Below are 12823 nucleotides of genomic sequence, written 5' to 3'. Positions count from 1 at the left end.
AGGAGAGGAAACAATTCATCACATAGGTGTAGGAGAGTGAATAAAATGATTTGGAAGGTCTTTGTAGCTGTGTAATTACAACACTGCGTTTAAAAGGAATTATTGACTTGATTGTCCCCATCAGCCACTGGGTGAATGCATAACTGTGGACTCTAGAAGCAAGGCATCATTGGCTGGATCGTCAGGTTAGGCTTTGAAAGGGCTTTGATGCTCTTTTCAGGGCAAGGCTTAGAGGAGGCTTGGTCCTTGGTGGGTCACAACCCAGGTGGACCTTTCAGCAGGGAACACACCTGCTGCCAGGTAGGTCCAGAGGAACTGATGTAGCAGGTGCTGTGGCAGCGATGCCACTCTTGTTTGAGTCCATTCATGTATAACCCCCTGCCAGCGCTCGGGAGAGGCGGGTAGGGAAGCTTGTGTGTCTGGGGTGTTGGTTACTTTACTAACACTATTTTTAGAGAAATGAGATGGCATCAGTGAGGAGTTCCTCCTCTGGGGCTGACAGTACCACATAGTTCGCCCCTTAGGTCCCATTGCCAGCATTTGAAGTTAATGGAGCTACTACCCCTGTGATGCTGCAGTCTGCATCTTCTCTATTTCTCCATCCCTGTAGTAGGGATGTAGCGTGAATGTACAGGGTGCATACGTGTGTGTGATCAGGTCTGCTTTGCATGAGGGGTTTCTTTTTAAAACTTCATTCAAAGCTGAATTTCAAGCACAAAGTTCCTTCCCGGTGGCAGGTTTCTTCTGTTCCTCGCTAATCAAAACACAACAGATTTCCACCCCCCTTAAGTTTTAAAAAAACACAAAATCAGTCGCAGCCTGATACCTTATTTGCCAAGTTGGAGCTTGAAGCAGGTTTTTTTGGTGGCCAAATCATAATCGCCTTGAAAATGGTGACAGACGTTGAGGTCAGGCCTGTGCTGGCGTGCTCCGGCAGGACCCAGCACCCTGCGCCTCCCTGCTGAGGCTCTGGCAAACCATGCATTTTGTTGCTTGTTGTTAACAATTTTTATTTTTTTTTTGTGAGGAAACCAGGTGTTAGGGGTTCAGTTCTGCTTAGAAGAATGTGTAAATACACTAAACATGTTGAGGCTACAACCAAAATGGTCATCTGCAAACTTTGGACTTCTTCTGAAAGGGCCAGATGTTCCCCAGGGTTGCGATGAGCCTCGACCCTTGGCTGTGGATGGAGCCCTCCCCGCTCCCACCTGGTCCCCCGCTCGAGGATGCTGCATATTGCCCTTCTGCGGGGGAGAACTGGCCTCCCTGTTCCCATCCCTTCCTTCCTGCTCTTTCCTCAGGCCCAAAAAACTTCTCTCTTGTGGAAACCTGAGCAGTGCTGCAAAACCCAATGAAAATTTGGCTTTGGGAGAAAAAGGTGCATTGCTGGAATTCCTAACTCCAATCTAAATCTTTGAGTGGCAAGGCAGTGCCAGTTGTAGCTTTGTTTTTATTATTGCTTTTGCTTGGGTTTCTTTTTGAAGTTTAGGTCGTGGCATTAGTGTTTTGGTCCAGTTCTTCTTTAAAAGAGGGGCTTTTAAGAGGAGGTGTAATGAAAGAACGGCATTATTGATACTCGGGTTTATAAAATATGTTACCAGTTTTATTAGAATTATTTCAGGGAGTTTGAATTTATGGAAAAAAATATTTTCAGGAATATCAATAATTTATAGATTAGGAAAGCCTGGTGAAGATGGCACATAGAGCACTGAGGGTCCTGTAAAGCAAATAATCTTGCAGATTTTTGACTTTTTCAGAACTAAGCCTGTCCCAGGATCCACCATCAGGCCTGTTCATAAACAATGTGGACTTGATTTGCAGAATTTTGTTTTTCAAATGCACAACAGCAATGGTGCTGCTCATTTCACAAGCAATGCTGTGTCACTTTCTAGAGAGTTTTGGGGCATATTCCATTTTCAGTGTTTCTGAATCTGGTTCATCTAGTGATACAGAGAAAGGATTAGAGAGAAAGTACCCTGTTGTACATATAAACAACAGCAGTAGCTGCATTTTATTATTATAATTATTATGACAACAACAGCGACAATGCTGATGTTAACAGTATTAACAGCTGCTTATAACCAGTGAATGATGGACCAGGTTAACAACGTGGAAATCAGAAGGAAGAATTAGTGCAAGAGGGAACAAATATGTTTGGACAGTTACAGTTTCTCATGTAAACTGATGCTACTGACTACCAGGAAAAGGTGAGTCATGACAAAGCAGCTATTTCTTACCAAGGGAGAAGCGGGCTGTTGCAGTCATGGAATGGACCCACTTATCTCCTGGCCCTGCGATGCTTCCTGCGTCCCAACCATTTCACTTCTCTAGTTTTCAGTTGAAAGGAATTTCAGCAGTATGGATTTCCAAGAGAGAGCGGGGGGGAAGATATTTGACAAGCCAGATGGAGAAGAACTGAATCTAGTACAAGTGGTAACAATTAACTCAATTTTTTTTCTTCTCCCCTTTAAATACCATAACAACTCCAAATTTATCAGTCCAAAAATCAAGCAGTCAGTTGACATTAAAGCTGAATTAAGAAGTTCCTGGGTTTGGCTCAGCTTGTTCCTCTGATACTTGTTCGGTGGTGAGCAGGAGAGAAGGGGGTGCTTACTGCAGGTTGTGAGTGTTTGAGTTGCTTTTAACTTTTGTTCTCTGCAGTTTGATAACAAAAGGTATGTACATGCCCTGTAGGTGCAGGTAGCCCTGTAAAGAGACCCTGACTTTGCTTACACAAGCTGGTTTTTGGGGAAGGTGAAGGAGAACGCAGGAGCTAAGCCACCAAGGCTGGTGGTGCTGGCTTGCAGAGAGATGCTGCTGAGGGCAAGGCTGGACCATCTGGGCAGCGAGGGCCAAATCCTTGTCTGCTCAGAGATTTCTCTGGCATGGGGATTCCTCTGAGGCAATAAATCTGCAGCTGTGAATGTAATCCTTGTGAACACCATTGGCACGTACGCAGTCACTGCTTATGCTGCCGTTTGGTTTGTGAAAACACTGGGAAAACTGGGGTGTTTCTAATGCAGCCCGTAAGATACCCTGTGGTAAAATAAATGTTTTGTTAATGTTTCTCTCCTTGATCTGGCGGTCCTTCCCAAACAAGGTCCTGCATCCTGTTTCGGATGGGGGCATTGTGAGGGTGCTGCACGTGGTGTGTCAGCGTTGCTCTTCCGTAAATCGCTGGTGTGTCCGGCGAGCAGCTTTCCTGGATCCAGCCCTGAGTTTTGAGAAACGAAGGAAGCTCTTCCAAAGCACATTGGCACACACATGCAGATTATTCCATTACTCACTTGGCAATCCCTGAACTTGCATGCTTAGCTCCAGAAATCATCTTCTTCTTTTTTTTTTTTTTTAAAAAAAAACAAAAAAAACCAAACAAAAAACAAAAAAACACAAACCAAAACCAAACTCCCAGCAGTGGCATCTAGCTGACAGCTTCTACTCCCAGCTGGTCTTGTCCCCAGCATCTTGTCTGGCTTTGCTGCTGATGACTGTGGACATGGCTGTGGGTCTTGCTTGGAGCCAGCTATATTGTGGCTGGAGATGTTGGCTTGCTTCAACTCGGACTTTGAGCAAGTCGGCTGTATCTGTGAGCACAGTACAGAAGAGCCAGCTGCTTTTTTTTTCTTTTTTTTTTTATATATATAAAAAAAAGTCCCTTATTGCTGAAAGCAGCCATCTCTTCATATTTTACTGGGTAATTGTGCCAACTGCCCTTAAAGGCACTCAAATGCCAATATCCATCCCACTCATTTATTATCATTTTTCGGATCAGAAGCTAAATCTGTCACTCGTGTGTCACTAGTTAAATCACTTCTTTTGGGGGCATGGCAGGCAAGAGCTGTTCTGCTGCTTTTTTTTTTTTTTTTTTTTTAAGCAGGAGCCAATAACTTGAGAAACACTAAACATTTGTGCTGTAATGAAATGCCATGCCCTGTCACTTGTCCTTTGCTGGCCAGGATGTAGAAAAGGAATAAATACATAATAGTGGGTGAGACTTCACTGGGTATTTGGTACGTAGTATCCCTGTGTAATTCTCCTAAAGGGGTAATTTCCCAGCTATGAAGAAAATGAGCACTAAAATTGACTGGGAGGGAAAATGTACACCAAAAATGCGAGTGGTAATTGGAAGCTATTTGTAAAGAGTTGATGAGCTGTCCAGGAAGGAGAGGACAACTTTGGCCCAAATCCAAAACCCACTTCACCCGCTTCAGTGGCGAGATGAGAACAGCAATTAGATATTAAAAAAATCAATATATGACAATTTAAAAAATGGAAAATAGATAGCAGTCAATCGCAGTGAGAAACCATGATGGGTAGAGAACTGATCAGGGGAGCTGAGGATGCCGAGGAAAACTCTTGCCTGTCATGGATGGGGAGAAGAGAAGAGCCTCTCAGGGTCCTGGAGAAAAGAGAAACCCTAGAAGTGGTGGATGGAAGAAGCCCTAACGTAGAAATTTTTTAGAAATCTTTCCTCTGTAGACTTGGAAAGCAGCAGTGCTATGTTCCTGTATCTATCATAGGTGGGTGATGACGGTTTTTCTAGCTCATTAGTAGCCAAGGAGAATTTTATACAAGGTCCAATGGAGATGAATTGTTTTTAAAGGAAAAGGCCTTGACAACTTGCACCCAAGAATCCCTGAAGAGTTGACATGTGATGCTGGTTTTTAATAAAGCTTACAGACTGGGAAAATGCCATCAAGAGCTGGTCGGGGTAACCATGGGAGAGTTGGCAACACTTTGCTTATCTTTTCTGGGCAGAATAATTGAAGAGCCAATATAAGATTCAATTGATAAAGAATTAAAGGATAGAAATATAATTCATGCCACTCAACTTAGATTTATGGAATATAAATCTTGTCAAATAAACCTGATTTCATTCTTCCAGATGACAACTTTGGTTGATAAATGTAGATGAAATAGACTCTGCAAGGTGTTGGACGCGGTGCTGTGTGACATTGTGTGTAGGAAAGACGGAGCAGTGGGCGTGCTAGCACAGGAGATGCAGAGCTGGCCAGCAGATTTGGGAATGTCAGGGCTTAGCTGGAGAAGCTTTGGTGGATGGAAGAGGTCGGCAGGGACTGGGTGGGAGCCGCAGTGGGGGTTAGCACTTTGTTGGTGATTTAGAAATGAATATGCAATCGTGACTGCTTAGCGCTGTGGATAAAGCAAAGGCAGCTGGACAGGTGAAGAGAAATCTGGATGGTGGGTTTATGGGGTGGTGTGGAAAGACTGTCAAGCAGGATCTGTTGAGAGCACAGTTGGGGACAGCCCACCGTGGTCCTTGGATAGAAGAGTGGAATCAGGGCCCTGCTTACAGAGCTGGGGTGCAGTACCCCAGAAGACAGCAGCTCTGCAGGAGGCTCGGAGGAAAACCAACTCCTTCCCAGCATGATGCTAGGGTGAGAAGGGCTAGGCTGGTCCTTGAGTAGTGGAAGAGGATGGAGGGCTGGCTTCAGGGTGGAAAAATTTGAGTTTATGGGTACACAAGTACCCTTGGTGTGTGTGGAGGGGCACACTGTGTACCAAAGGGCTTTTCAGTTATCAACCAAAAAACCCCAACAAACCACTCAATAGAAAATGAGAATGGGTAGAGATTGGAGCCAGAGAACTTCAGATGGGCCCCAGTACCCGTCTGTGAGTCTGGTTAGCTGTGGGAACTGACTGTGGTGGCAGCAGTGAGTGCTCTCCTTGTCTTCTGAGCTGGTTTGAATGGTTTTCACTGGGATTTCGTGCTTTGCCCTGAAGACAGTTTGCAGGACTGGAGGCGGTCACTCTTCACCCAAAGATGTCACGGTGCAGGACAACTGAGAGCCACGTATTACAGGAAAGGTCAGAGAGTGAGAATTGGTGTTCCCTTTCTTTCAACCTTACATTCCTCGATGCAAAGCAGCTGAGGATGTGAACTCCAGCCCCGCTGGCAGTGGCCGAGGAGGACTGGTCCGGCGGTGACTTGCTTCGCATCTTGGCCTGGGGGATTCCTGCTCTAGCCTCTTGGAAATCAGCCGAAAGCACCGATGGCGTTGCAGTGCTGCTCTGGATAACACATCCCATCCCATCGCACCTGTGGACGATGAGGCATAAAGAGCCCCGCGGGACCTTCTTCAACTCTGTCCTTGGCCAGCACCAGCTTCTGCATCTCCCTGCTGTGCTTTCCTTGCTTGCCCCGTGCTCTTGCCCAGATGCTTTAGCTGGGAAGCCTGTGTGGACATAGAGGCTGGCCCGTAGCTACGAGACACCAGTGGATCCACAGCCTTTGGGTCCTACAATCCCACCTGGCTTTTGGAGGGATCCAAATGCTGTATCAAAAAGCACGGTGGTGGGACAGAGGAAGGAAAGGCCCTTTCAAAACTGGGGGTTCGCGCAGCAGTCTTAAGGACCTGTCTCACTGGTGGCGGGCAACACGTGGATTAGTGCCATAATTCTTGCAGTTTGGCAAGGCTGCATCAGACTGGAACGTATCTCTAGCTGGTGATATGGCCAGTCAATAGCCTTCATAATTAATCAAGCACTCATAGACAAATTAGAAATCGTGTCTCTTCAAAGCAGGAGGTGGAGGCAAATGGCTGGTGAATTTTAACTGTTTCGCTGCTTTATTTTATTGCATGGTTTTACATTACTCCCTTGAAAATGGTGGGTTGTTTAGGGAACTTTTGTACATAAACATGATTTTAAATTTAAATTATTATCTTGATTACCAAATGCGGATGGCGAATTGAAAACTTGTTTTTCAGGCAAGCAAATGAAGAATAATATTACATTTTACACTCCACTAAATCAATGTAGCCCTAATTTTGCCATGCAGGAAATCAATTCCAGTCTTTATAACAGTCGAAGATGTTATGAACAAAGTAATTTCACAAATTATCGCAAGTAACACATTTATTGATGACTGTAGTTTAGGAATTTAGAATTTGTGAGTGCTGTAATATAATAAGGCCATACTGGCAGGAGCTGAGTGAAATACAGATTATACGGTGAAACTGTAATGCATCATTTGCTATTAGTGGACTGGTAATAATTACCAGTTTCAAAGCAGCTTTTTCCATGTAATCTTTAGTCTCAGTCGTAACAGCCCTTCTCATTGACATTATGATTACACGAGCTGCCCTTATGATCTAGAATATCTAGTTGATGGGAATACTAAAATGTGGTAGCGAATGCTCGATGTTGTGTCCTCATTATAAGATAAAATGCTATTTTCTCTGACCTGATCTATAAGGTAGAGAGGCGAGGTAGTGTTATGTTGTTAGCTCCTACCATGGTGTTAAAAACTTCCACTTCATTACGGCAAAGCAAGGGGAAATTTTCCCATTTAAGATTGTTTCCCGGCCTCACAAATGAGCATAGGAATGTGAAAGTCCAATTGAGTTTCCCTCTGATTTCAGCAGATTTATCTGTACTTGCATGCCTAGCACATACTAAACACCACAGTTCATCTGATTCCGATGCCAGCTTCGGGATGAAATGTTAAATATTATTCCAAGGGCTCTTAAAGTGATTAAAGTGTTAAATGCCTGCTGTAGACAGTCGAGTCTCTTCTTACTCCTCCAATTCAGCTTCTCAGGCCAAACATTAGAATAACCGCAGAGGGCTGCCTGCCTCTCGTATCCCCACGTCATCATTCAGCTCAAGAGAACAAAAATGCCCATACAAAGCTTTTCTTCCCCTCCTCCCAAGTGAGGTGGGAAGCAGTGCGGGTGCAGATAAAGCAGTGTTTTCTTTCCAAATCTGCCTCATCCGTTTGGTTTTGTTTTTTGTTTTTTTTTTTTTTCTTCTTTTCCTTCATGTTAGGCAAATAGGGGAAACCTAATGGGGGGCAGCTCTCAGTGCAGCGTGTAAAGAGGTTTATCCAGGAGCGGTGCCGATGGAGCAGATGCCTCGTAATGTAAAATAAATGCTGGGTCAGGGCAGGAGTGCATGGTGCAGGCAGGTATTATCCCAAGCACTGACGCCCTTGGAGAGTTCCTGGTTTATTCCTCAGCAAACCCTCAAGAGCATGTTTATTTTTAAGAATATCACTAAACAGCGAGAAGTACTATGAGAACTGCTGGGCAGGGCTGGAAATGAATTTTTATCCTCTTCTTAGCTCCGGTATGTTTACCAGCATTTAGCAAAAACCATCCATACAGGGGGTGGATGTAAATTATCTGCAAAACAGCAGTAATTGATAAAAGCACACTCACCTTCACCGTATCTCACACCACTACTTCCTCATGGGCAGCCCTCAAAAAGTTATTCATCCCCCTTGTTTTGCCATATATTAAAGGGGCTGCTTTCTGCTGTCATTATTAGCCTGCTTTTTGTTTAGTTATTTATTAGTTGGTTGCTCTTTTATAATGTCCGTGTTATCTCCAAAAATAAATTATCATGAAATAGAGTTAGCTTGCTACTTGCCAAAGTGGCATTTACCATCCTCAGCTTCTTTTCAGCGCGAGGGAAATAATGCGGCTCCAGCAGGGCGCTCGGCCAGGCCTCCTGGCCACCATCCAGCTCTTTCCCTGGCGGAGCTGCTGCTCTCTCTGCCTTCCCCTCTCCCTGTCCCATGCTCTATTTTGTTTAAATTTTTTTTTTTTTTCCTTATTGCCCCATAGTTGAATCTCTGCTAATGATCAGGAGGTGTTGCCTGATTTTGTACACGTTGTTAGTCTCTCAAAAGTAAGGAGGAGGCTAATAGCGTGGCGTTGCCCAGCTGGCTAAAGTCATGATGCTCTGGGTTGCTGCTTTGAAACCACATGTGTGTTTTTCTGGAGTGTTTTTCAGAAGGGGATTGATTTATTTTATTTTGTTCATTATATTTATTTATTTATTTACTTATTTTCTTCCCAGTTTAAATGTTAGCAGCCTCTTGCAGCATAAAGTCTGCCAAGCCATAACTGGCATCCATTGACCTGATCATCTTTTTTTTTTTTTTCTTTATAGCTTTTTTTTTTCCCCCCTGCGGTTACCTGCCGGGGTTTGGTTCTGGACCTCGGGGCTGAGGACGGTGGGAGGAGGTGGGCATGTTTTGGGTGGGTTTGGACCTCCCCATTGCGCCCCTCGCCTCCTCCCGTCCTGTCCCCCTGTCCCCTGCCTGCGCCTGAGCTGGGACGTCCCTTCCCTGGCTCTCAGCTGAGCATTCCAGAGGAGAGGAGCTTAGGCGGGGAGGCGAGCTCTCGCCCGCCGATGGACGGCCGGAGATTGACGCTGCTTGTTGTGTTATTTTGCAGGTAAAGACGAGCCCAGCAGCTACACATGTACGACTTGTAAACAGCCTTTCAACAGCGCCTGGTTCCTCTTGCAGCACGCACAGAACACGCACGGCTTACGGATCTACCTAGAAAGCGAGCACGGCAGCCCCCTGACACCACGGGTTGGTATCCCAACAGGACTAGGTGCAGAGTGCCCTTCCCAGCCACCTCTCCACGGGATTCACATTGCAGACAATAACCCTTTTAACCTGCTCAGAATACCCGGCTCGGTCTCGAGGGAGGCATCGGGGCTGGGAGAAGGGCGTTTCCCACCCACGCCGCCCCTCTTTAGCCCTCCCCCGAGGCACCATTTGGATCCGCATCGCATTGAGCGCCTGGGTGCGGAAGAAATGGCTCTGGCCACCCATCACCCTAGTGCCTTTGACAGGGTGCTGCGACTGAACCCCATGGCGATGGAGCCCCCTGCTATGGATTTCTCCCGGAGGCTGCGGGAGCTGGCCGGCAACACCTCCAGCCCGCCCTTGTCCCCGAGCCGGCCCAGCCCTATGCAAAGGTTGCTGCAGCCCTTCCAGCCCGGCAGCAAGCCCCCGTTCCTGGCCACGCCTCCCCTTCCTCCTCTCCAGTCCGCTCCTCCTCCCTCCCAGCCGCCCATGAAGTCCAAGTCCTGCGAGTTCTGTGGGAAGACCTTCAAGTTTCAGAGCAACCTGGTGGTCCACCGCCGGAGCCACACCGGGGAGAAGCCCTACAAGTGCAACCTCTGCGACCACGCCTGCACACAGGCCAGCAAGCTGAAGCGCCACATGAAGACCCACATGCACAAGTCCTCCCCCATGACGGTGAAGTCGGACGATGGGCTCTCCACCGCCAGCTCCCCCGAGCCAGGCACCAGCGACCTGGTGGGCAGCGCCAGCAGCGCCCTCAAGTCCGTGGTGGCCAAGTTCAAGAGTGAAAATGACCCCAACATGATCCCTGAGAACGGGGATGAGGAAGAGGAGGAAGAGGAGGAGGAGGAGGAGGAGGAGGAGGAGGAAGAGGAGGAGGACTTGAACGAGAGCGACAGGCCGGACTATGGCTTCGGGATGAGCCTGGAGGCGGCCCGCCACCACGAGAACAATTCGCGGGCCAGTGAGGAGGGCCGGTCGATGCCGGACGTCATGCAGGGCATGGTCCTGAGCTCCATGCAGCACTTCAGCGAGGCCTTCCACCAGGTCCTGGGGGAGAAACACAAGCGGGGCCACCTCCCCGAGCCCGAGGTGCACAGGGACACTTGCGACGAAGACTCGGTGGCCGGCGAGTCCGACCGCATCGACGAGGGGGCGGTCAATGGCCGGGGCTGCTCCCCGGGGGAGTCTGCCTCGGGAGGCCTGTCCAAAAAGCTGCTGCTGGGTAGCCCCAGCTCCCTGAGCCCCTTCTCCAAACGCATCAAGCTGGAGAAGGAGTTCGACCTGCCGGCCGCTGCCATGCCCAACACCGAGAACGTTTACTCCCAGTGGCTGGCGGGCTACGCCGCCTCCCGGCAGCTGAAGGACCCCTTCCTCAGCTTTGGCGACTCCCGACAATCGCCCTTCGCCTCCTCCTCTGAGCACTCCTCGGAGAACGGCAGCCTGCGCTTCTCCACGCCGCCGGGCGAGCTGGACGGAGGGATCTCAGGCCGCAGCGGCACGGGAAGCGGAGGGAGCACCCCCCATATTAGTGGCCCGGGCCCTGGCAGGCCCAGCTCAAAAGAGGGCAGACGCAGCGACACTTGTGAGTACTGTGGGAAGGTCTTCAAGAACTGTAGTAATCTCACCGTCCACAGACGGAGCCACACGGGCGAGAGGCCGTATAAGTGTGAGCTTTGCAACTACGCCTGCGCCCAGAGTAGCAAGCTCACCCGGCACATGAAAACACACGGGCAGGTGGGAAAGGACGTTTACAAATGCGAGATTTGTAAGATGCCTTTTAGCGTGTACAGTACCCTGGAGAAACACATGAAAAAATGGCACAGTGATCGAGTCTTGAATAACGAGATAAAAACTGAATAGAGGTATATTCGTACCCCCCATCCACCCCATCCCTTCCCCATCCCGCATCCCCGTAGAGGTTTTCTAGTCCCTTGTGATGGAAATCATGGAAGCTAAGGATATTTGGAAAGTGCTTGTCACCAGCACACCCTGTTTATTTTCTTTTTGTTCTCACCGTTTGAATGCATGATCTGTATCGGGGCAATACTATTGCATTTTACGCAAACTTTGAGCCTTTCTCTTGTGCAATAATTTACATGTTGTGTATGTTGGGTTTTTTTTTGTTTGGTTTGGTTTTTTTTTTGGTTGGGTTTTTTTTGGGTTTTTTTTGTTTTGTTTTGGTTTTTTGTTTTTTGGTTTTTTTTTTTTTTTTAATTTTTGGATTAGACAGCATGTATGGTATGTTATGGCTGTTTTTAAATTGTCCCTGATTAGTTGCTGAGCAAACATGTCGCTGTTTCCAGTTCCGTTCGGAAAAAAAAAAAAAAAAAAAAAAAAAAAGGAAAAAAGAGGAGAGGAAAAAAAAAAAAGAAAAAAGCGAAACAAAACCAAACCCAAGAGCAAACAAAACCGACCATGCTGCATACATCCTGTAATACATATCATGTACAGTTTTGTTTTGTGACGTGCGAAGGAAAACACGCTTTGGGTAACCCTCTACGGACAGGACTGATAGCACAGAAGAAGCGTTGTGTTAGCTAGATTGCTGTCTTTAAAGAATAAACCCAACGATTGGAGAAAGAGTACCCAGTAGGAAAAAAAAAGAAAAAGGCCTTTAATTGGAAAGTAACCGACCACCACCAGTCAGAAAGAGGTAGATTTCTCTTAGCCTTTGGTTTGAAACACACACACAAAAATAATCTGAGTGCCTTGGATCTGTCGCGGCCGATGCCGATGGCTTTCTGCTCGCCCTTGGTGGCGAGCCTCTCCCATGAAGCGTGCGAGTCCATCTCGTGTCTCTTACAACGCCGGCTACCTAAGAACGAAGAGGAAAGAGAAAACTAAGGAAAAGAAAGAAATTACCCACTCAGTCCTAGTTAATCATCATACTCCCTTGCCTTTTTTTTTTTTTTTTTTTAAAAAAAAACCAAACTGATCATACCGGTCTAAAAACCCAGTTCGCTCCTGCAGAGAGCTTAAAACGAGATATAGGACCTTTCCCCCCACAAACTTTTATTCCCTCCCCCCGCCTGCCCCCCATCGATGATTAAATAGAATGTGAAACATGCGGAGGCCCTTCAACACCATTAAATACACAAGTAAGAAAATCCGTTTTATGAAGATATTTACTTTTAATAATATCTTTTATTGATTCTGGCACCAAAACAAATAAATCCGGAGCCACTTGGTTGTCAAGCTGACAATCAAATTATAAACTTTAAGACCTCGTGTATACCATATAAAAAATAAAATAAAAAAGACTGGCAATAATATTTTACTGAGTGTAACGGATAGAGGAGCAAAAAAAAAAAAAAATTTGTGATTTATTAGCACAATGTGGTACTGTTTGCCATTTAAAACTAGAACAGGTATATAAGCTGATATCGACACAGTGATGATTAACTACGAACTATTAAGACTTGCCTTTAATATGATGCTTGGAAGAAGTAACGGAGAATTTAAAAAAGAGGA

The 12823-nt window shown here is 46.6% G+C and overlaps 1 protein-coding gene across 5 annotated transcripts in view; it reads left to right on the top strand.

Moving 5' to 3' along the window:
• Positions 1 to 12823, top strand: part of BCL11A (BCL11 transcription factor A) — a 73676-nt gene that overhangs the window by 54540 nt on the left and 6313 nt on the right. Inside the window, exon 3 of one of the 5 annotated variants that reach the window (XM_074909682.1) lies at positions 9207 to 9349. In XM_074909682.1, the coding sequence (XP_074765783.1) occupies positions 9207 to 9349 (143 nt within the window). Of the gene's footprint in view, positions 1 to 9206; positions 11586 to 12823 lie in introns of those variants that run through there. The other 4 variants (XM_074909590.1, XM_074909503.1, XM_074909408.1 and 1 more) reach the window with 4 other exon arrangements.

Source organism: Athene noctua, chromosome 1, assembly GCF_965140245.1.
Source record: "Athene noctua chromosome 1, bAthNoc1.hap1.1, whole genome shotgun sequence".
In the NCBI taxonomy this organism is placed as follows: domain Eukaryota; kingdom Metazoa; phylum Chordata; class Aves; order Strigiformes; family Strigidae; genus Athene; species Athene noctua.
Note: the sequence above shows the minus strand (reverse complement) of the source record. Positions and strands in the feature narration are given on the sequence as shown.